The sequence below is a fragment of the Odocoileus virginianus genome, unplaced genomic scaffold (genome assembly GCF_023699985.2).
Source record: "Odocoileus virginianus isolate 20LAN1187 ecotype Illinois unplaced genomic scaffold, Ovbor_1.2 Unplaced_Contig_30, whole genome shotgun sequence".
Taxonomy (NCBI): domain Eukaryota; kingdom Metazoa; phylum Chordata; class Mammalia; order Artiodactyla; family Cervidae; genus Odocoileus; species Odocoileus virginianus.
Window position 1 is genome coordinate 900,083 of NW_027224347.1, and position 25,162 is coordinate 925,244.

Below are 25,162 nucleotides of genomic sequence, written 5' to 3' on the forward strand. Positions count from 1 at the left end.
TCTTATATTGCTTCTGCCAGCACCACTGTTTTTTGATTTACAACATCAGGGTCTCCAACAACATCCCTTACAACCAAGAAACTGATTTTACAGTCCAAAAATTCTGATAATGGGATTGCACTATGGAATGCAGTGGTCTTACAATGTACATCATCAACCAGAAAAATATGGTCCAGTAAAAATATGAGATTCACTGCTAAAGGCTCAGATATGGCAGCAGTTTGAAAACCCTACTCTATGATACAAGAACATTGTGCCATAAATTCTGGCGCACACCTAAGATCAACAACTAATAGGTGATGGTATTTTTCATAGCCATTATAAACACACTCTTCATAGAATAAAGAAGGGAGGTGGTTGCAGCTCCTATTTCCCTCAAACTGGTAACGCATTTACAGATCATTTTCTTTCCATCCCCCAACATAGGGCTCAGCCTTGTTCTAAGGGTCTAGTAAAGGAAGAAGTTCTTCCACCAGAGTGAAAACTCTGATTCTCACAAAGAGAAATTTGCCACTACTCCCTGGCTCTTTGAGGTTTCTTGTGCTTAGTCGCTCAGTTGTGTCCCACTCTTTGAGACCCCATGGACCATGGCGAAGTACACAACTGTAAATGTATTTAATGCCACTGAAGTATATACTTAAAAAGGGTTAAGATGGTGAATGTTATACGTACTTCACCACTTCACTTCAATAAAATAAATATTTTATTATTTAAAATAATAATAAAACAACCTGAAAAGTCCCTGGCTCAGGGAGAAGTGCACAGTTGGTGCCTCAATAAATGTCAAGTCCCTCCTTACCACTCACTGGTGTGATAATGCCCTGAGGTACTGCTGAATAAATCGCTCTCCCCCTGATGTTAAAAGAATATCAAGTCTCCTGAAAAGGAATTGTTTTTGGAAGTAGGGAACAGAAGGTGGCCTTTAGAGGAGAGCTCCAGGAACCCCTGTCCATCCAAACCTCCTCAAAAGCAGCTCCCACACAAGGGCACAGCACCTAGGCCTGGGGTGATGACCAGCATCAAAGAAAGCAGCATGGCTCCTCCACGTAGCAGATATGATGCTTCACTCTATTACACAATGAGGACACCGGAGGGAACGCAAAGCAAGGACTAAACGCTGCGGAGTTTTCGCTCCCCCCAGCCTCCAAGAAGCTCCGGACTCCACCCCACCTCAACCCCTCCTCCTTCCTCCTCCCTTGGCCCCGCCCACTCTCCGCCCCCTCTGCCCGCCTCCCTTTCAGATATGCTGTGGACGGGAAATCGAAAGTGAAATAAGAAAGCGGCTGCTATCTACTGCGTCCCTTGAAAAGGTGAGTGAACTTGGCTAGACCGAAGTACCCCAACTCGCCCTGGGGGACCTCTCTCCCCTGCCCCGGGTCTGAGGAGCCTCATCCTAGCCGTCCCCACCCCTAGAAACTTCGATCTCAGGTTTTCTTTCGCAATAGGTTTCCCTCAACCCTAACCCAGCTGTTCTTCCCCTGCAGCCTGGGAGGAGGCTGGGCTGTCCTCCTGACTGGGAAGTCCCCTGGAAGGAGCTCGGATTGCCCTGCTTCCGCCGGCACCTGAGTTGGGAAGAAAGACCCAGAGAAACTGGGAGAACTAGGATGGCAACCTAGCTCGGGGTTGGTCCAGGGGAGCCCGATGTGGGGGTAGATCCGCGACCCCTGAGACTGCTGTCCCCAAAAGGCCCCCTCTGGAGGTGAGAGAGACAGGGTTGCTTAGGATATTAGAAAACTCTGGGTCTATGCCCTAGAAGAAACAAAGGTGGTGCCAGGTTCAGAGTAGCTGAGAGAAGAGCCCAGGAAGTTCTTAATGAACCACACGCTTCTGTATGTATGCACATACATATATACACACACATATACATATGTGTGTGTGTGTGCTCAGTCGTGTCTGACTCTGCTACCCCATGGACTGTATGTAGCCCGCCAGGCTCCTCTGTCCATGGGATTTCCCAGGTAAGAATACTGAAGTGGGTTGCCATTTCCTTCTCCAGGGAATCTTCCCAACTCAGAGATCAAACCTGCTGTCTCCTGTGTCACCTGCATTAGCAGGTGGATTCTTTACCACTTGCACTACCTAGGAAGCCCATGTACTTAATACAGATACACATGTATCCTTAGGAGAATATGTAAGAATAAATATAAATATTCTTATATATATTCATGTTACTGATAATTAGATAGATACCAATAACCTCTGCCTATTGCAAAGATTAATGAGAATGTATGTGAAGTATGTGGCACCTGGCACATGGAAGGAGCACAGTCAGTGGTCGCTAATGTTAAGATTATCTTCTCAACAGAGTGGAAGACCAGTGGCCTGAGGCGGAAGATCAATAGGTAAAGCCTGGACTCTGAGGGGTTAAGCAGAGATAAACATGATGAAAGTCGAAATGTAAGCAGCTGTCTCTCAGGTTGTCAACAATTTTTGCTATCTCCTGGGGATTCAGTGTCCCCTTCTGTCTGACTGGATCAGTGACCCAGACTATGGAAGAGGTGCGCTTGCTATTCAGGTTGAGGTCCTTGTCTTTTCTTGTTTGCACTCCCTCCAGGTCACCCTCCCTCTGGTTCCCTTTTCTCACCTAACTCTTCTCTTCCCTCCCTTTCCCCTTCTCCTCCCCTCACCACAAGATCTCCCCAGCACTGCTGAAGAGGAGCATCACCCCGATGGCCTCAGCCACACCCTTGACAATGATGTGGGAGGAGGTCACGTGCTCTATCTGCCTGGATCCCATGGTGGAGCCCATGAGCATTGACTGTGGTCATAGCTTCTGCCAGGAGTGCATCGCTGAGGTCGGGAAAGACGGGGGCAGTGTCTGTCCTGTGTGCCGACACCACTTCCTGCTCCAGAACCTCCGGCCCAATCTACAGGTAGCCAACATGGTGGACAACCTTCAAAAAATGAGCCAGGGTGCCATGGAGGGCCCACACAGGGAGCTGTGTGCGGTGCACAGAGAGAAACTTCACCTCTTCTGTGAGGAAGATGGGAAGGCCCTTTGCTGGGTGTGTTCCCAGTCCCAGAAACACCGTGATCATCCCATGGTCCCTATTGAGGAGGCTGCTCAGGAGTACCAGGTGAGGCCTCAGCACAGAGGCAGGAACAGGTAAAAAGGAGATGGGGCCCTGGGAACAGGTAAAAAGGAGATGGGGCCCTGTTGATGGCTTTGTTCCCCAGAGCTGGGAATGGGAGAGAGTTACCTGTGGGGCTGGGGACAGGATAGGGGTGTCCTGCCTTCTATGTCTTATTTAAGGGGGAAATGGCAAGCTCAGCACAGTTTTCTCATTTTCCAGGAGCAGGGATGTGCCATGGGAAAATACTTCAAGAATCATCTTCCCTTGTGCCCTCCTGCTTAATTAGGAACAAGCAGTGCCCCCACCCTTTGTACCCCAACCATGTGGCCCTATTTTGTAAGAAATATCAGGCTTTTTCCAAAACCTTCCCATCCACAGAGTTCCTACCCCAAAGAGACTCTAGTCCTTCCTTGTCCTCTGCACTCAGGCTCTTCTAAGAGCCAGTATGATCTTCCCCCACTTCACACCCCTGCACCCTCCTTCTTGACCTGACTGGGTATCATCTTGCTTTCATTCTCTGCAGGAGAAGCTTCAGGTGGCATTAAAGAAACTAAGAGATAAGCAGGAGTTGGCTGAGAAGCTGGAATTGGACATTGCAATGAAGAAAGCCTCCTGGAAGGCAAGAGTCATATCCTGAAGGGAATCTTAGATCAGAAACCTGGGGAGGGTCCAGCTATGCCAGTCCCTATATCTCACTCCCCAAGAACCAGCTGCCCCATAGGTCTCTTGATGGAGGGGATTGAAAGAGTATGGAGATCAAAAGAGCTCCCAATCAGATGGAGAGAGAGTCTTAGGAGAAGGTGCTGAGGGACAAGATACACCCTAATGCTCCTGCTTCTTGAGCCAAGTCTCTGGAGATGGCAGCGCAGGGCCTCAGGGTCTGGGACAGAGGAATGCCAGGCGAGATTCCCAATGTCAAGAAATGACAAGTTGTCAAGAAATGACAGTGACTGTGAGGACCAGACTTAAGGGAACCATAAAGGCCTAAGATGGACTTCCCTGGTGGCTCAGATGGTAAAGAATCTGCCTGCGGTGCAGAGAGAGACCCGGGTTCAATCCCTGGATTGGGAAGATCCCCTGAAGAAGGGAATGGCTACCCACTCCAGTATTCTTGCCTGGAGAATCCCATGGACAGAGGAGCCTGGCAGGCTACAGTCCATGGGGTCGCAAAGAGTCGGACATGACTGAGCAACTAACACTTTCACTTTCAAAGGCCTAAGATAGGAAAACCAGTCTGACCAGGTAGTTACTTGACCATGTCCAGCTCACTGGTCCAAAATGTAATGGGAGAGCTACAGCTTGTTCCACCCCAGGGATTAGGAGGTGGGGTGGGTCAGGGACTAGAAAAGAGCAGAAGGAGCTCATGGCCAAGAGGTCCCAGAAGAGGAAGACTTGAGACCCAGGAAGGGTAAGGCAGGCTGTGGTGGTATTGAGTGACCCTCTAGTTAGAAGCAGGAGAGGGCAAGCATAGAATATCTCAAAGAGTCCTTTGTCCCAGACTTAGGAACCAGGTTATGAGCCTGGCTTTGCAGGTTTGTTGGAGTAGAGCCAGGTGTTACTCGCTCAGTTACTAAGATATGAAGACAAAGGGGCACATTGCGGGAGTGGGGGTGACTTGAAGGAGGTTGAGGAAATCTCTGATACCACAGGCTGATGCAGCTGTGATAGGAGAGCAACTAGGGTGCGCCTCCCCCACCACGCCCCACCAGTCCCATTCCCCTCAAGCCCAGAAGCCTCACCCACCTTCCTTCCCAGCACAGTTGTGTATGTGTGTGTTCCCAGACAGAGCCAGAGTGGAGTAGGAGTAGGTATGGATACTTGCATTCCCAAATCTTAGGGGATTATGATTAAAAACCACCTCTTTCTTTCCATTGACACCAAAGGGGAAAGTTGAGGTGCACAAATTGAGAATTCATGAAGAGTTTGTAAGGCAGAAAAACTTCCTGGCCGAAGAGGAGCAGAAGCAGCTGCAGAAGCTAGAGGAGGAGGAGAGGCAACAGCTGAGAACCCTGGGGGACACAGAGGCCAGGCTGGCCCAGAGGATCCAGGCCTTGCAGGAGCTGATCGCAGAGCTGGAGAGGAGGAGGCGGGGCTCGGCGCTGGAGCTGCTGCAGGTGAGGCCCGAGAAGAGCTCCCCTCTGAGATTCAGGGAGTAACTGAAAAAACCCAGAGTGCCTCGGGGCTACCTTCATGGCATACAGAAACTTGGTCCCTGGCATTTTCTTAAATAAACTGGAATTCAGACCTATGAGTGGTTTGCATTCAAGGCCTGGAAAGGTACAAATTAGAAAGGAATATTCCATGCAGCAATGAAAAGAAATGGACATCACTAGTAAGTGTCTGTTCTAATACACAATCAGATTCATGATCTTGAAAATGTACCTTAATCTTTCTGAGGATCAGGTTTCTCCTATGTTAAATGGATATTTTAATATTACATATCTCAGGGCCCCAACCTTGCCACCAATTCCTTCCATAACTCTAAATTAAGTCATTTTCTTTCCCTAGACCTAATTTCTCCATTTGTGAAACAAGGGCAGGGGGGAATAGGCTAAATGACACGAGTTCCCCAGGCTTTAGTTATAAATGTAACATGTTTACACTTCTATGAGCTATATATGTATAAATGTATATATGTATAACTGTAACATTCTGCCATATACCTGAAACATTGTCAATCAACTGTATTTCAATTTTATAAAAAGAAAAAAAAGAGGCAGAGAACACAAGGGATCTGTTCTTGGGAGAACCCCATGGGGTCTGCTTGGTTTCCGTACATAAATATAAAATGCTTAGAACAGTGCCTGGCACACAGTATATGGTTGCATAAATATTATTTAATTTTATTATCATTTATGTTATAAAATACCTACTGAATACCTGCCTCTAAGGAGGCCTTACAAATAGCTGAGAAAAGAAGAGAAGTGAAAGGCAAAGGAGAAAGGAAGATATACCCATTTGAATGCAAAGTTCCAAAGAATAGCAAGGAAAGAGAGATAAGAAATAAGAGATAAGAAAGCTTTCCTCGGTGATCAATGCAAAGAAATAGAGGAAAACAATAAAACTGGAAAGACTAGAGATCTCTTCAAGAAAATTAGAGATACCAAGGGAACATTTCATGCAAAGTGAAAATAAGTGAAAGTGAAAGTTGCTCAGTCATGCCCAACTCTTTGCAACCCCATGGACTATACAGTCCATGGAATTCTCCAGGCCAGAATACTGGAGTGGGTAGCCTTTCCCTTCTCCAGGGATCTTCCCAACCCAGGGATCAAACCCAGGTCTCCCACATTGCAGGTGGATTCTTTACCAGCTGAACCACAAGGGAAGCCCAAGATGGGCACAATAAAGGACAGAAACAGTATGGACCTAACAGAAACAGAAGATATTAAAAAGAGGTGGCAAAAATACACAGAAGAACTATACAAAAAAGATCTTAATGACCCAGATAACCACAACAGTGTGATCACTCACCTAGAGCCAGACACCCTGGAATGCAAAGTCAAGTGGGCCTTAGGAAGCATCACTATGAACAAAGCTAGTGGGAGGTGATGGAATTCCAGTTGAGCTATTTCAAATCCTAAAAGATAATGCTGTGAAAGTGTTGTACTCAATATGCCAGCAAATTTGGAAAACTCAGCAGTGGCCACAGGACTGGAAAAGGTCAGTTTTTATTCCAATCCCTAAGAAAGGCAATGCCAAAGAATGCTCAAACTACCACACAATTGTACTCATCTCACACACTAGCAAAGTAATGCTCAAAATTCTCCAAGCCAGGCTTCAACAGTATGTGAACCGTGAACTTCCAGATGTTCAAGCTGGATTTAGAAAAGGCACAGGAACCAGAGATCAAATTGTCAACATCCGCTGGATCATCAAAAAAGCAAGAGAGTTCCAGAAAAACATCTACCTCTGCTTTATTGACTACGCCAAAGCCTTTGACTGTGTGGATCACAACAAACTGTGGAAAATTCTGAAAGAGATGGGAATACCAGACCACTTGACCTGCCTCCTGAGAATCTGTATGCAGGTCAAGAAGCAATAGTTAGAACTGGACATGGAACAACAGACTGGTTCCAAATCAGGAAAGGAGTACGTCAAGGCTGTATATTGTCACCCTGTTTATTTAACTTGTATGCAGAGTACATCATGCAAAATGCCAGGCTGGATAAAGCACAAGCTGGAATCAAGATTGCCAGGAGAAATATCAATAACCTCAGATCCGTGGATGATACCGCCCTTAGAGCAGAAAGTGAAGAAGAACTAAAGAGCCTCTTGATGAAAGTGAAAGAGGAGAGTGAAAAAGTTAGCTTAAAGCTCAACATTCAGAAAACTAAGATCATGGCATCCAGTCCCATCATTTCATGGCAAATAGATGGGGAAACAGTGGAAACAGTGGCAGACTTTATTTTGGGGGGCTCCAAAATCACTGCAGATGGTGACTGCAGTCATGAAATTAAAAAATGCTTGCTCCTTGGAAGAAAAACTATGACCAACTTAGACAGCGTATTAAAAGCAGAGACATTACTTTGCCAACAAAGGTCTGTCTAGTCAAAGCTATGGTTTTTCCAGTAGTCGTGTATGGATATGAGAGTTAGACTATAAAGAAAGCTGAGCACCGAAGAATTGATGCTTTTGAACTGTGGTGTTGGAGAACTCTTGAGAGTCCCTTGGACTGCAAGGAGATCCAACCAGTCCACCCTAAAGCAGATCAGTCCTGGTGTGTTCATTGGAAGGACTGATGCTGAAGCTGAATACTTTGGCCACTTGATGTGAAGAGCAGACTCATTTGAAAAGACCCTGATGCTGGGAAAGATTAAAGGCAGGAGGAGAAGGGGACAACAGAGGATGAGATGGTTGGATGGCATCACTGACTCAATGGACATGAGTTTGAGCAAGCTCCAGGAGTTGGTGATGGACAGGAAAGCCTGGCGTGCTGCAGTCCATGGGGTCTTCAAGAGTCGGACACGACTGAATGACTGAACTGACTGACTGACCTACCGAATATAAAAACAGTTGGTTGCAAATGACAAAATAAAGCTAAAAGTAAAATAACTGAGGAAATAAAATTAAACCTTGTGCAAGTTATTTTGCCCTCCCAGGAAAATAAGGACAAAGAAATGAGAATTTTAGAGAAATATTAAAATATGACTGTTTCTCCTTTATTTGGCCTAAGCCAGGGTTCTTATTTGGTAATACAGCTTTGATGTATATGCTTATTGCATAGATTATTGAGTTATATACCCATCCTTGTCACTTTGCTTTTTCTGTGCCTGTTTACTAATCTTTAAATGGAATATAAATAACAGTACTTACCTAATAGGAGTTTAGAAATAATGAAACAATTTATACCAAAAAAAATCTGTTCTAAGCCATAGTAGCCATGTGTTGTTACTGCTACTTTTCCTAATTTTTGTTAATTCATATTCATTGAGTCAGTGATACTATCTAACCATCTCATCCTCTGCTCCCTCTTCTCCTTTTGCCCTCAATCTTTCCCAGCATCAGGGTCTTTTCCAATGAGTTGGCTCTTCGCATCAGGTGGCCAAAGTATTGGAGCTTCAACATCAGTCCTTCCAGTGAATATTCAAGATTGATTTCCTTTCAGATTGACAGATTTTATCTCCTTGCAGTCCAAGGGACTCTGAAGAGTCTTCTTCAGCAACACAATTCTAATTTATTTCATAATACTATGAATAACTGAAAATTCTTAAATAGCATATAAAATTGTCAGGCATTCAGTCCCTCATGACAATGAAATGAGGTGGATGCTATTATTATTACCCCTGTTTCATAGATGAGAGAACTTAAGGTGCAAAGAAGTGAAGAGATTTAGTGATAGACTGAAGCTAAAAAACTTAACCAAGTTCACCTGAATAAGAGGTATTATCACCTGAGTAAGAAATATTAAGTAGAACACACATCAATGAATTTATTTTTAAAATAGTTTTTTTTTAATAAATTCACTGATGTGTGTTATACTTAAAAATCATCTCACACCCAGCAATGATGAGCTTGCCTCATTTTGGGAAACTTTGGACTATGTGGTCTCAAAAGTCCCCCTGCTGTAACATTCTGTGGTTCCTCTTTTCCCCATACCTTTTCATTGTCTCTTGGTCAGATACAGTCTTGGGAAAATTTGTTTGTGCATAAAAGGCAATAAGATTGATTTGACTTGGCAGCCCTCTTCTTCCCATGATCTAAATCATCTGCCCTTCTCTGAGTGGAGCTCTCTGAGGCACTTTTGACAGGGCCTAGGAGCCTGCCAGTTCCTGGGTGAGGACCCTTGTCCCTGCCACAGAACATTCTCAGATGCTTTGGTTTCACATACATGACGGGGACATTAACCATAGCATAGGACAGCGCTTTAAGCCCTTCCTCCCCAGCACTGCAAGTCTACTGATGAGAGCAGTTTCTGTGCATTCGTGTGTCCTGACGGCCATTCTTTCTCTGTGACTGGGTCTGGGCCTCAGCCAGGCAGAGCTATTTGCTCCTTTCTTCTCCCCACCAAGAATCTGATCTTTTTCATTTGTTTTCTGAATCAGGTTTTGTAAGCTACTTTTCCTTCCCCTCTCGGAGAAGGCAATGGCACCCCACTCCAGTACTCTTGCCTGGGAAATCCCAAGGACAGAGGAGCCTGGTAGGCTGCAGTCCATGGGGTCACTAAGAGTTGGACATGACTCAGCGACTTCACTTTCATGTTTTGGAAAAGGAAATGGCAACCCACTCCAGTGTTCTTGCCTGGGGAATCCCAGGGACGGCGGAGCCTGATGGGCTGCTGTCTATGGGGTCACACAGAGTCAGACACGACTGAAGCGACTTAGCAGCAGCAGCAGCAGCTTCCTTCCCCTGATTACAGGTCACACCCATGCTGGGTTTCTGCTTCCTCATCTATTTCGAGGTGGTCAGATGCATTTTTCAGGCCTTGGTCCAGAGGCTTGGGGCAGAGCAGTGTTCTGTAGACCTCAGGGTGACATCGCTTTATGCACACAACTGAAGTCTCAATTGGACTAAGGACTCCAGAACTTACTGTCTGTTTCTTGTCTCCTCAGGAGGTGAAAAGTGTCCTGGAAAGGTAAGGAAAGGTTTTCTTCATTAGAGGATGGGGCAGTATATACCTTAAAAAAAGAGTTTTAGTTAGAAAACATGCATTGAAGTCATCCCCATCCTCCTTCCTATTCTCAGAGACCCAGTCCTCCGTAAAATATGTTCTGGTCTCAGAAGGCTAATTAATGGACAGCTCAGTTGGTGATTGTCAACCCACTCCAGTATTCTTGCCTGGAGAGTCCCATGGACAGAGGAGGCTGGCAGGCTACAGTCCCTGGGGTCACAAAGACTTGGACATGACTGAGCAACTGAACACACACAGTTGGTGAGGTGCCCAATGTAACTGGCATGTCATATCTTCACAAAGTGAACTTATAACAGACAGGGAAGTTGAGTTTACAGCCTGCTGGGACTCTTTTAAAAAGTATCTAACCAGTTTCAAACCTCTCCAAAAGAGCCATGGGTAAGACCCACAGCATGGGCGAGACTCCTTGAGGTTCCTCATGGAGGTGATTCAGCCTGTGTCAGACACCTTGAGTTATGAAGTGAAACAGAAGGTACTTGTGTAATGACCCAGAGAGACATACAGGCTGGCCAGATGATGCAGACGCTCATGTAGCCATCAAGGCTTAGATTGAAACAAAATTCTGCCTACTTTTGCCCTCCGTCCCCAGGGATCCTAACACAGATTGCTGTGGTTGTTGTTGTTGTTTAGTTGTTGAGTTGTGTCCAGGCTTCCCTGGTGGCTCAGATTGTAAAGAATCCGCCTGCAGTGTGGGAGACCTGGGTTCGATCCCTGGGTTGGGAAGATCCCCTGGAGAAGGAATGGCTACCCACTCCAGTAATCTTGCCTGGAGAATTCCAAGGACAGAGGATTTCCCAGACAAGAATACTGGAATGGGCTGCCATTTCCTTCTCCAGGGGATCTTTCTGACCCAGGGATTGAACCCATGTCTCCTGCATTGGGAGGTGGATTCTTTACCACTGCATCACCTGGGAAGCCCCCCTAACACAAGAGCTGTTTGCAGATTTGCATCGAATTAAATTATCAGTCATGCACAGGGTTGGTAAAGCCATCGGACTTGGGCAGGATGAGGTGGGAGTTGGAGACAGGTTCTCTAACTCTCTTTCCCCCAGGAGTGAATCCTGGAGCCTGAAGGAGCTGGATGTCGCCTCCACAGACCTGAGAAATGTAATCTATGTGCCCGGGATCAAGAAGATGCTGAGGACTTATGGAGGTGAGGCCGACACCAGGGGTGTGGGACCGGCTTGCCAAGGGAGTGACGGGGATAAGGAGGGTGCCCAGTGCATCCCTGGGTTGGAAAAAGATGGCAGGTTAGAGTAGGTGGGGCAGGTGCAGAAATCGAGAAGGTGGTTCCCTCAAAGGTCAGGGCAGGGGTCAGAGTTGGCTAGGGCTCATCTCCTCACACAGTGAGGCTCAGGGTCACCCCTTCATCGTCATCCCCCCACCGCCGGCACAGGGTTGCTGACTCTGCACACTCTCCCAGCCTGACTGTGACCCTCTCTCTGCAGTACACATCACCCTGGATCCACAGACAGCCAATCCGTGGCTCGTCCTTTCGGAGAATCGGAGACAAGTGAGGCTTACAAACACCCGGCAGGACGTGCCTGAAAATGAGGAGAGATTTGATACTTACCCCATGGTACTGGGTGCCCAGCGCTTTAACTCCGGGAAAGTTTACTGGGAGGTAGATGTGACGGGAAAGGAAGCCTGGGACCTGGGGGTTTGTAGAGACAATGTGCGGAGGAAGGGGCAGTTTTCGCTCAACTCCGACAATGGCTTCTGGATTATCTGGCTGTGGAACAAACAGAAATATGAGGCTAGCACCTGCCCCCAGACTCCCCTCCACCTTCAGGTGCCTCCAAGCCGAGTTGGGATCTTCCTAGATTATGAGGCCAGCACTGTCTCTTTCTACAACATCACTGACCACGGCTCCCTCATCTACACCTTCTCCGAATGTGCCTTTGCTGGACCTCTGCGGCCCTTCTTCAATCCTGGTTTCAATGATAGAGGAACAAACTCAGCCCCTCTGATCCTCTGTCCACTTAAGACAGGCTGGTAGGGATCCAGATGATTCTGTCTGGACACAAGCAACCCCTCTGTTGGTTCCACTCCTCAGCCAGTGACCCTGTCTCCTGTGCCCATGAACTCCAAACCACCTTTGTCTCTGCAGATGTGTCAGGATGCCACAGGCAAACTGGCATAAAGGTCACCCACGGTCTATGTCAAATGACCTACAGCACCAGTATTCCTGCCCTATGTTGCTTTATGATTCCCTCCATGAAAGAAACTACTTGCATTTGGCCCCCAAACTCATCTGGATCAACTAAAGCATGTTTCTACCTTCTTCATGTGACTCAAGTTTTGCTTTTTCCTCTCCATCTCTAGGCTTTTGGTCCAATCTCTACTATGTATCTTGCAAAATGAAAGTGAAGTCACTCAGTCATGTCCAACTCTTTGCCACCCCATGGACTGTAGCCTACCAGGCTCCTCTGTCCATGGGATTTTCCAGGCAAGAGTACTGGAGTGGGTTGCCATTTCCTTCTCCAGAGGATCTTCCCAACCCAGGGATTGAACCTGAGTCTCCCGCATTGTAGGCAGACACTTTACCATCTGAGCCACCAGGGAAGTCCCATGTATCTTGCAAAGGACTTCCTAAATAAATTGGTCTCAATCTATCCTATCATTCCTACCTTGCACACCTCGAGGATTATCTTCCCAACAGACATCTGATCAAGAGTGTCTTCACAGTGCCTATAGGAAAACAGGCATTAACTTTTAAAATAAAGGCTGAATTATGCATGCCTTAGGTTGCCATGTTAAATATCTAACCAGCTGTGATCCCTCATTTCCACTGTTATCTCCCAACCACATCTTGTTGATAGTGGAGTTGGTTAAAGAACATATCAACATAAATGACCAGTGTCATGGTTTTTTGATAGACCAACTTGCCTAGGCTATAAGCCCCCAGATTTTCAATCAAACACTAATCCAGATTGTTGCTATAAAGATATTTTTGTAGATGTCATCAAAGTCCATAATGAAAGTGAAAGTGAAGTTGCTCAGTCGTATCCGACTCTTTGCGACCCCATGGACTGTAGCCTACCAGGCTCTTCCATCCATGGAATTTTCCAGGCAAGAGTACTGGAGTGGGTTGCCATTTCCTTCTCCAGGGGATCTTCCCGACCCAGGGATCAAACCTGGGTCTCCAGCATTGCAGACAGATGCTTTACCATCTGAGCCAAGTCCATAAAGATTTGACTTTAAATAAGAGAGGTTGTCCTAGATAAGCTGGGTGGGCCTAATGTTCAATCAGGTGGAAGTCTAAGGGCGGATCTGAGGCTCCTGTGAAGAAGATAGTCCACTTGTGAATAGCAGCTTCAACTCATGCCCAAGAGTCTGAACTTCACCTTCCTGGATAATCTGCCCTGTGGATTGTATGACTTGTCTGGCCAGCCCTCCCAGATGTATAAGCGAATTTCTTACCATAAGCAAATCTCATAATATTTATTTCCTGTTCTTCTCCAGTTGAACCTTGACTAGTGTGAAGGCCAGGAAGGAGGTAACAGCATCACCTGATTTCAGCAGACACTTTTCTTGAATTTAAACTTTTTAAGTTGGCACAATGAAGCTCTACATGTGAACATCAGTAGGCTCCCTGAGAGCCACTGTCCTTCCAGGAAATATGATTCCTTACCTAAAATAGAATCTCAGATTGCCCTTAGCACATATGCTAAATATTTCATGAAAAACTTAGATACTACACAAAGATGTCAGTGACCTTGAAAAAAGCTGCTGTTTTTAGGTCTTAACACTGGACAGAAAGAAGGTACTTTGATGGAAAGATAGCAACAACAGAGTCCTCAGGCAAGAGACGTAGAGCTAACTCAATGTAAGTTGCCGAAGGTGACCAGTACTTTGGTTGATACACTAGAGAGAATATGGAGAATTTAGTTCATCATGAATGGGATGGGCTGGAGGAGGGTTGGATTCTGTATATCCAACATGGGTCAAAGAGAAATATTTTTTATTAGAAGGGTAGATTATGAAATCAGCTTTTCTACTTCTCTGCTCTGGGGGTGGCCAATGTAATTGATGGTGGGTTTTTTTCCCCTTCAGTTGATATGCTGATGTGAGGATACTGCCATAATGATATAAACTTAAATAAATTTTTATTTCTCAAAATCTGAATACCTTGGCATATTGGATTACCCTGATGTTTGCAGATATATTACACAGATGACATACTGCCATCCCCTGCATCTCCACCAAAAAGAATTAAATAGTAGAGGTTTCATAGTATCTCAACTTTTATCCCCACCGATAATTACTAACAAGTGATCCAGATACACTCCAGCATGTCACACATAAGATTATCATACTAAGTGAAGTAAGCCAGAAAAAGACAAGTATCAATTATATGTGAAATATTAAAAAAAATGATATAAATGACCTCATATATGAAACAGAAATAGACCCACAGATGCAGAAAGCAAACATGGTTATTAAAGGGGAAAAGGGGGTTGGAAGAGATAAATTAGGAGTTTGGGATTAACATATATACACTACTATATATAAAATATATAACCAAGAACCTACTGTATAGCACAGAAAACTATACTCAATATTTTGTAATAACTTATAAGGGAAAAGAATTTGAAAAAGAATAGATACATGTACATGTATAACTGAATCACTTTGCCATTCACCTGAAAATAACACAGCACTGTAAATCAACTGTGCTTCAAAAAAAATTTTTTTAGTTCTCTTGAGAGATGAGAGATTTACCAGCACCAACTCTAATTTTGATTAATATTATCCTTTAAAATTCAAATAAGGTCTCTTGACTTTTTGATCTCCTTTGTTACCACAACTTCCTTTTGAAATATTGATAGAAGAAGCAGAAACTATCATAGCAAAGTTTTAAAGATAAAAAAGCTAAGACAGGAAGACGTTAAAAATCTCTCCAGTGCTTACTCTTTGTCAGTATTCAAGATCCTAGTTATACTTTAAATTTTCGGTTCTATCACAGCCATATGATAAAAGCATGATGAAGAAATTTAAAGATTATGGTGCCCGTCACTTACTTATGAAAATATTTTATATTAAAACATTTCTTAAGATCAAATCAGCAAATTTCAAGTATATAATACCATTTTTTAAACTTATAGTCACCATACTGTACATTAGATCCCCAAACTGAAAGTTTGTACCCTTCAAGCAATATCTCCATTTCCCCTACCCCTTTCTACTCTCTACTTCTGTGAGTTCAATTTTTTTTTGGATTCTCCATGTAAGAGAAATCATACTGTTTTTGTCTTTCTGTTTCTGGCTTATTTCATTTAGCATTGCATGCAGATCCTTTACCATCTGAGCTGCAAGGGAAGCCCTACTATAAGGTACTCCAGGTTTATTCATGTTGTCAAAAGTAGCAAGATTTCCTTATTTTTATGATTGAATAATATTCCATTGTGTGTATGTACCACATTTTTCTCTTTTTTCTCCCAGTTTTATTGAGATATAACATTTTTTAAATTTAAGGTGTGCAATGTAATGATTTAATACACATTTATATGGCAAAATTATTACAATAAACTTTGTTAACACATCTATCACCTCACATAGTTGTATTTGTATTAATATATGTTTGTGGTGAGAATTTTTCAGATCTACTCTTTTAGCAACTTCCAAATATACAATGAAGTATTATTAACTATAGTCATCATGCTATATGTTACATCCTCATAAAATACTCATCTTAAATACTGAAAGTTTGTACCTTTGACCACTTTTACCCATTTACCCTACCCCCAGACCCTCACCTCAGGCAACTACCAATCTTTTTCCTGTTTCTATGAGTTTCTTTTCTTCTTTTTTTTCTCATTTATTTTTATTAGTTGGAGGCTAATTACTTTACAATATTGTAGTGGGTTTTGTCCTACATTGACATGAATCAGCCATAGATTTACATGTATTCCCCATCCCGATTCCCCCTCCCACCTCCCTCTCCACCCGATTCCTCTGGGTCTTCCCAGTACACCAGGCCCGAGCACTTGTCTCATGCACCCAACCTGGGCTGGTGATCTGTTTCACTATAGATAATATACATGCTCTTCTCTCGAAACATCCCACCCTCACATTCTCCCACAAGGTCCAAAAGTCTGTTCTGTACATCTGTGTCTCTTTTTCTGTTTTGCATATAGGGTTATCATTACCATCTTTCTAAATCCCATATATATGTGTTAGTATGCTGTAATGTTCTTTATCTTTCAGGCTTACTTCACTTTGTATAATGGGCTCCAGTTTCATCCATCTCATTAGAACTGATTCAAATGAGTTCTTTTTAATGGCTGAGTAATATTCCATGGTGTATATGTACCACAGCTTCCTCATCCATTCATCTGCTGATGGGCATCTAGGTTGCTTCCATGTCCTGGCTATTATAAACAGTGCTGCGATGAACATTGGGGTGCACATATCTCTTTCAGATCTGGTTTCCTCAGTGTGTATGCCCAGAAGTGGGATTGCTGGGTCATATGGCAGTTCTATTTCCAGTTTTTTGAGGAATCTCCACACTGTTCTCCATAGCGGCTGTACTAGTTTGCATTCCCACCAACAGTGTAAGAGGGTTCCCTTTTCTCCACACCCTCTCCAGCATTTATTGCTTGTAGACTTTTGGATAGCAGCCATCCTGACTGGTGTGTAATGGTACCTCATTGTGGTTTTCATTTGCATTTCTCTGATAATGAGTGATGTTGAGCATCTTTTCATGTGTTTGTTAGCCATCTGTATGTCTTCTTTGGAGAAATGTCTGTTTAGTTCTTTGGCCCATTTTGTGATTGGGTCATTTATTTTTCTTTTTAATTCCACTTATAAATGAGATCATACAGTAGTTATCTTTAGCTTATTTCATTTATTTCAATATTTTCAAGGTTCATCCATGTTGTAACAGATGGCAAGGTTTCCTTCTTTTTATGGCTGGATAACATAAATGTGCGTGTATGTGTGTGTGTGTAATATTTTATCTATCGATTAATTTTTCAATGGACATTTAGGTTGTTTCTATGCCTTGGCTATTGTAAATAATGCTGCAGTGAACATGGAAATGTATATATCTCTTTGAGATACTGATTTTATTTTCAAATACACAGAAGTACAATTTCTGAATCATATGATAGTTCTACTTTTAATTTTTTAAGAAACAGCCATATTGTTTCCATATTGACTCCACAAATTTACATTCCCATCAACACCACACAATGGTTCCCCTTTCTCCATATCCTTGCCAGCATTTGTCATCTCTTATCTTTTTGATAATATCCATTCTAACAGGTTTGAGTTGATAGCTCATTGTGGTTTTAACTCACATTTCCCTGGTGATGTTGAGAATCTCTACACGTTCCTATTGACTATATGTCTTCTTCAAAAAATGTCTAATCAGGTCTTTGCCTATTTTTTAGTCAGGTTATTTCTTTTTGATTTTGTGTGTGTGTGTGTTATTTTACTATTGAGTTTTGCTAACTGAGTTTCATTGGTTCCTTATATATTTGGATATCAACCGCTTAGCAGATATATGGTTTGCAAATATTTTCCCCTATTCCGTAGTTACCTTTTCATTTTACTGATTGTTTGCTTTGTTGTGTAGGAGCTTATGGGGTCTTCTCAGGTGGCTCAGTAATAAAGAATTTGCCTCTCAATGCAGGAGACACAGGAGACATGGGTTTGATCCCTGGGTCGGGACTGTCCCCTGGAGGAGGAAATGGCAACCCATTCCAGTAGTTTTGCCTGAAAAATCCCATTGACAGAGGAACCCGGTGGACTACAGTCCATGGGGTCACAAAGAGTCAGACACGACTGAGCACGCACGCAGGAGCTTTTCAGTTTGATGTAGTCCCACTTCTTATTTTGCTTTTGTGTGATATCAAGAAAATCATTGCCAAGACTGATGCCAAGAAGTTTTTCTCCATATTTTCTTCTAAGATTTTTACAGTTTGGGGACTTAGAGTTAAGTCTTTAACTCACTTCAGGTTAACTTTTGTTTATGGTGTAAGGTAAGGGCCTAATTTCAATCTTTCATATAGGAATATCCAATTTTCCTAACACCATTTATTAAGAGATTGTCCTTTCCTTTTTGAGAATTCTTGACATCCTTGTTAAAGATTCACTGACCAATATCAAGGGTTTATTTCTGGGCTCTTTTTTCTGTTTCACTGGTCCCATTTCTAATTCAGAATAAAAGTTTATTATACCTCAAATGTATATATTATTAAATGAATATGTATTCTGTCTAGATGTTTTAGTAGATAAGTTTATTATAGGAAATAATTCTCATTGTTTAATATGACTTAGTTTGGTTTTGATATTTCTGTTTTTCTGGGGCCCTATGCATACACTGAGAAGTCTCTAAGAGAATAAGCTAACTTCCCCAAGGTCAAACACATCACTTTTGGAAAATCCAGTATTCAAATGTAATTTTGATCCAACAGCTCATGCTCTTTCCTAAATACTACCCTTCTCAAGATAACATTGCATTCTATCTTTCAAAATCACAACAAATCATTTTGTTCACAGTCAACACAACCCTTACTTGATCAATCTCTACAAAGTAAGCAAAGGAATTGCAAGATCCTATGTTGATAATCATATCACCTGTCATATAAACTCAGCAGAGTTTCCACAGTGAAGACAAAGTACTAACCACACATTCTCGAATCTGCCTGGTCTTAACACCATAAATGATGGGGTTTAGCATAGGAGGAGCTAACATGCAGACATTTGCCAGCAGAATGTGGATATAAGGGGGAACCTGATGTCCAAATCGCTGGGCAATTATGGTAAAAATGCCAGGCAGGTAGAACATGGAAATGACACCAAGGTGGGAGCCACATGTGCCTAGGGCCTTTTGCCGAGCTCCTGGGGAGGGAAGACGGAAGACTGCATTGAGGATGAAGATGTAGGAAACTAAGATGAGCAAGGCATCTACCACTACAGTAGAGAGAAGGACAGACAAACCATACCAGACGTTGACACGAATATCAGCACAAGCAAATTTGGCAACAGCCATGTGCTCACAGTAGGTATGTGGTAGCACATTGCTATGGCAGAAAGGCAGTCTTTTCACCAGGAACACATCTGGAAGGATCACAGAGAAACTCCTCAGGACCACAGCCAGACCAACCCTTATGATTACTGCCTGACTGAGCACTGTGGTATAGCGCAGTGGGTCACAGATGGCTACATAGCGGTCAAATGCCATGGCCAACAGAATTCCTGATTCAGCAATGAAGGTGGCATGGATGAAGAAGATTTGGGTGACACAACCATCAAGGGAAATCTCTCCAGCATGGAACCAGAATATAGCCAGGGCTTTGGGCACGGTGGTAGTGGACAGGATGAGGTCCGCCACACCCAGCATGCAGAGGAAGAAGTACATGGGCTCATGAAGGCTGCGTTCAGTCATGATGATGAAGACAAGGAGGCTGTTCCCTAGGACAGCAACAAGGTAGGAAAGAAAAAATGGGAGGGAGATCCATGTGTGCTGGTCTTCCAGACCAGGGATCCCCAGCAGAATGAAGAGTGAATGGCTGGGACTAGTGTGGTTGGGAGTTGCCATAGCCAGGATGAGTCATCTGGATGTTGGCGTATGGGATTTGGCAGTCATCTCTTTTCTGTTTCCAAACAGGTGACTGGAGCTGGAGTGGGGACAATGGAAACAGATCACTTTTCTCTGGATGAGAAGTGGAAATGGTCCTGGTTAGAAACCAGGAAACATGGGTTAAAAGTCCTTGCCATTCTATTCAACAGCTATGTTATCTTGGCAACATTACTTCCCTGCTCTGGGTCTCTCTTTTATTTGTCACTTTAAAACTAAAGTCAGGGAGACTCTGGATTAGATATTTCTAAGTGAGTTCTCCCAGCTCTAGAATGCCATAGACCTTAGGATCAGGTTGTTATAAACAGTTGAGAGCTGTGAATAACCCTGCATTTTCCACCTTATCAGAATGTGATATACATCTCAAAAGGAAAATGGTAACTGAGTTCATTATCAATTTAACAAACCTTACTGAACACATGGCTCCTGGAGGACCTCCCTGAGAAGAGTCAGACAATTAAACAAAATATCTATACAATACAGATAGGGTAGAGGAAAAGTTAAACATAGGAGCTGTGGAAACATGGAAAGCTTCCTAGAAGTTCAGAAAAGGATTTCTAAAGTTGCCACTCTGAGTTGAACCTTAAAAAATTAAATAAGAGTTTGCCAGATTAAGTCATGTGAGGAGGAAGAACATGAACAAAGTCACAAAGATCTGAAAGGACAAGGAGTTTGTAGGAAAATTCTAATGATTCAGGGTTACTATAGCCTGGAGGACATGGCACGAAATGATAGGAAATAATGTGAGGCAGTGAAGTAGGGGTCAACTCACTGAGGGTTCTGGGTACTGATGTAAGGAGTTTAGGATTTATGTTTGCCATGAGAGGGGGGCATGGTGAAGTTTGCGTTTGAGGTCATTCTCTCTGGCCCTGCTATGTAGGAAGGATATGGAAGGGAGGAGGCAGGTTGGAGAGCAGGGACCAGGGACGAGATGAATTGAGATTATCTCTGCTCTAAGGGCGGCACGTGCATTTTCTCAATCAACATAGCAGGAAATGACTGTAGTCGTTTTCCCATTCTACTGATGGAGAGCAAACAGAGCTTAAGGAGTTTTTCATCCCCCGTACCCAAGGTCACCTGGCCAGTAAATGGTGAAGCTAGGATTTGGTTACCCACGAGATGCTTTGAAAATCACACCATGTCCACCTCACTCCACCTGGGTCCCCTTCATCAGGTGATTGCGATTTCCTGGTTCCTGGTTCAAGGAAAAGAATATCTGTTAATTCCCTTAACTGCCCTCATTCTGCCAGCTACGAATTTATATTTGAATTGTCTTCTCCCTCTTTCTCCCACTCAAGGCTCTGCGCTCCATCTGTGCACTGGACCCCAAGCTTCTCTCCATGAATCTGTCACTCTGGTCATTTCAAACCCTCCCTCTCTGCTGACTCCTTCTCCTGACTGTGTCTCTTCCCCCATTCACCTCGGTTTCAGAAAGCAGGGCTGGCTGCACTCTGTCTTCATTTATCCCCTTACCACCCTCGCAGTCTTTACCCCATGCCATTTTACTTACAACACCTAAAACTTCCTTTTCCTTTTTCAGTGCTTCTCATTGTGGTAAGTCACATATTATAAAGCATACTACTTTATCCATATCTGACTGCACGTTTCAGTGGGACTAAGTGCATTCACATTGTTGTTCAACCCTCATCATCATCCATCTCCAACTATTTTATCTTTCTAAACTGAAACTCTGTCCCTATTAAACGCTAACTCCCCATTCTCTCCCCCACCACACTTACCCCCAGTCCCTGGCATCTGCCAATGTACTTTCTGACTCTAAGAATTTGATTATCTAGGTACCTTGTATAAGTAGAATCAAACAGTATTTTTCTGCACCTATCACTTCATGCAAAATAGATGGGGAAACAGTAGAAACAGTGGCTGACTTTATTTTGGGGGGCTCCAAAATCACTGCAGATGGTGACTGCAGCCATGAAATTAAAAGACGCTTACTCCTTGGAAGGAAAGTTATAACCAACCTAGACAACATATTAAAAAGCAGAGACATTACTTTGCCAACAAAGGTCCATCTAGTCAAGGCTATGGTTTTTCCAGTAGTCATGTATGGATGTGAAAGTTGGACTGTGAAGAAAGCTGAGCACCAAAGAATTGATGCTTTTGAACTGTGGTGTTGGAGAAGACTCTTGAGAGTCCCTTGGACTGCAAGGAGATCCAACTAGTCCATCCTAAAGGAGATCAGTCCTGGGTGTTCATTGGAAGGACTGATGCTGAAGCTGAAACTCCAATACTTTGGCCACCTCATGCGAAGAGTTGACTCACTGGAAAAGACCCTGATGCTGGGAGGGATTGGGGTCAGGAGGAGAAGGGGATGACAGAGGATGAGATGGCTGGATGGCATCACCGACTCGATGGACATGGGTTTGGGTAAACTCCAGGAGTTGGTGATGGACAGGGAGGCCTGGCATGCTGCGATTCATGGGGTCGCAAGAGTCAGACACAACTGAGCGACTGAACTGAACTGAATGTATATTGGAATGCATTTTTAAGGTTAACTTAATATTCCCTGGTAGCTCAGTTGGTAAAAAATCCACCTGCAATACAGGAGACCCCAGTTCAATTCCTGGGCCAGAAAGATCCCCTGGAGAAGTGATAGTCTACCCACTCCAGTATTCTTAGGCTTCCTTTGTGGCTCAGCTGGTAAAGAATCTGCCTGCAATGCAGGAGACCTGGGTTCAATCCCTGGGTTGAGAAGATCCCCTGGAGAAGGGAAAGGCTACCCACTCCAGTATTCTGGCCTGGAGAATTCCATGGACTATATAGTCCATGGGGTTGCAAAGAGTCAGACACGACCAAGCAATTTGCACTTTAATATATGTCCTAAAAACAGATTGCATCTTCTTTTTTTTTCCCCTTGCCTATACAATAGGGTCTCATTAATTGTCTGTTTTGTGCATAGTGGTGTGTATATGTTAATTCCAATCTAGTACAGAATGAAGTAAGTCAGAAAGAGAAAAACAAATATTGTATGTTAATGCATATATGTGGAATCTATAAAAATGGTACAGATGAACCTATTTGCAAAGCAGAAATAGAGACACAGATGTAGAGAATAAACATATGAGGAAAGGATGGGTGGGATAAATTGGGAGATTGGGATTGACATATATACACTACTATGTATAAATCTTCCTTTTCTAAAATAATCTGTCATATCATGGTTGCCAAATCTAATATTACTTTTCATTTCTTGTTGCTAGTAATATCCAATTTCTATCATTAATACTTCTCTGATAATAGCAACCATTACTACTGTTAGATGTATTTATTATTTCTAATTATTGTACAAAACCTATGGAATTGAAATTCCATAGTTCACTAGTTCATGCAAGAAGAAACTAATCTCAGATAAGCAACAGCCCAAAGTCAAACAACCTGTTAGAGGTTGATATTTGAGTCCCAGCTTATTGAGTCAAACCTTCCATTAGTTTTAGAAACAGACATATTTTTTTTGTTGATTACCTAATCACTTTTCTTTGGTGTCCTCTCCACTCCCTTCTCATTCTCTTATTTCACCAGAATGTCTAATACATGTAAACAATATAATATAGGAAAAATTATATGGACTTTAGACCTACCTGAGTTCAATTCCAGCTCTGCTTGCTACAAATCCACATACACACAATCTTCCATTCGTATTACTGTATTATCAGATACACTCATTTATACAGTCACAACACACATTATTTACTCATACAAATTTTGATTTACATACTAACACACATTTTCCCTGTTCACACAAAATACCCCTTCACCATAAGTACACACACACACACACACACACACACACACACTTTTAAATTTTCCTTCACATATATACCCACCCAAACTCACAGTCATTACCTCTTCAAACTCACTCTCACTTATCTAAGTCATAACTTTGCCAAACTCCATTCAGTATACTGGCTCTCCTCTCATTAAATCAGTTTCCTCAAGGAGGTGGATATTCCAAAGTTTATTCAGCTCTTGCCCCTGCTTCCAGCCTGACAGTCCTCTAATCTATGCCAGAAGGAAGAACTGTGTCTGGGAATGCGATTCACAAGATAACCTCCTGCTTCACCAGTTCCCTCTGGAATTGCCCAAACATGAATCAGAGGTGTAAAATATCAACACTGGTTGGCAATCTATATCAGCAATTATCAAACTGCAGCCTGTGGGCCAAATCCTGCCCACCACCTTCTTTTATAAATAAAATGTTATTGAAACACAGCCATGCCCAGTTATTTACGTATTGTCTATGACAGCTTTCATGGGACAGATTGAATAATTGCAACAGAGACCATGTTCAAAACTTAAAATATTTGCTGTTACTCTACAAAAACTTTTTGGTGATCCCTGTTTTAAAATAATCTTGTATGATTTATTATTTATGAAGGAAAGGCAATTTCCCCAAGGTCACAGAGGAACTGAGTTAAGATTTCTTGTCTCTCATTCCACTATTTCCACCATACCACAACACTTCTGCAGACACATTTTGGTCTGCCCTCTGACTCTGCTCTCAAGGGATGGAGAATTCCAAACAGAGACTCTGTTGGGTGACCAAATGGTGAAGGCAATCCACTATTGTTTCCCATGTCTCTCATTAATAAACCCAGCATTTCCCACCTCCTTTATCCCCACCATTCCTGCCCATAGGCAGAAGGACCCAAAGAGGCACCAGGCTACCCTGGTCAGTACCAACCTACATCTCTCCTCACCCCAAACTGTCATCATAGCCACTTGGAACCACAGACTGGAGTCATGCCCCTGCCTAGATGGGTATTCCCATAACCAGCAGACTGTGTTCAGTGGCCAGGAGATCAAGCTGGAGGAGAAACTGCAGGGCAAGTTATTTGTTCTCTGAGCATCTTTGGGGACCATGGTCTTACTCATGTTGTCTTTCTTTCCCCCAGGATCTCCTCTATTGCTGGTCTCCTCAGTGACATAACCAGAAAATCCTTAACCCTTCTTGTCTGAGTGCTGGAAGCCTCATGTGGAAAGTGTGCCTGATAGGTTATATGAACTTAGGAGAGAAAGGAGTTGAGAGAGAAGATTTGGAGTGAGTGTCTGACTCTTTGCAACCTCATAGACTGTAGCCTGCCAGGCTCCTCTATCCATGAGATTTCCCAGGCAAGAATACTGGAGTGGGTTGCCATTTCCTTCTCCAATCTTCCCAACCCAGGGATTGAACCTGCATCTTCTGTGTCTCCTGCTTGGTAGGCGGATTCTTTACCACTGAGTTACCTGGGAAGCCCAAATGAACCAATACTGATACATTATTATTAATTAAAGTCTGTAGCTTATATCAGGGTACACTCTTTGTGTTGTATAGTTTAGGGGTTTTAAAAAATGTATAGTGACATGTGTACACCA

At 43.3% G+C, this 25,162-nt stretch overlaps 2 protein-coding genes across 7 annotated transcripts; one reads left to right on the forward strand and one right to left on the reverse strand.

The window, feature by feature from the left end:
- Positions 1–1,225: 1,225 nt before the first annotated feature.
- TRIM21 (tripartite motif containing 21) lies at positions 1,226–14,325 on the forward strand. 6 transcript variants are annotated; one of them, XM_070464594.1, is made up of 8 exons: positions 1,226–1,310; positions 1,485–2,498; positions 2,634–3,077; positions 3,598–3,693; positions 4,958–5,188; positions 10,124–10,146; positions 11,256–11,356; positions 11,652–14,325. In XM_070464594.1, exons 2-8 carry the CDS (start codon positions 2,490–2,492, stop codon positions 12,200–12,202), a joined length of 1,455 nt encoding a protein of 484 aa, XP_070320695.1. In that variant the 5' UTR covers positions 1,226–1,310; positions 1,485–2,489; the 3' UTR covers positions 12,203–14,325. The 6 variants fall into 6 exon arrangements, with proteins under 6 accessions (XP_070320695.1, XP_020740487.2, XP_070320697.1 ...); XM_070464596.1 differs by having other exon boundaries at positions 1,258–1,310; positions 2,306–2,498; XM_070464595.1 differs by lacking the exon at positions 1,226–1,310 and having other exon boundaries at positions 1,320–1,699; positions 2,306–2,498.
- Positions 14,326–18,802: 4,477 nt separating this feature from the next.
- On the reverse strand, positions 18,803–19,759 carry LOC110131877 (olfactory receptor 52B4-like). Its single transcript, XM_020884850.2, has one exon. It carries the CDS (start codon positions 19,751–19,753, stop codon positions 18,803–18,805), a length of 951 nt encoding a protein of 316 aa, XP_020740509.1. The 5' UTR covers positions 19,754–19,759.
- Between the last annotated feature and the right edge of the window lie 5,403 nt (positions 19,760–25,162).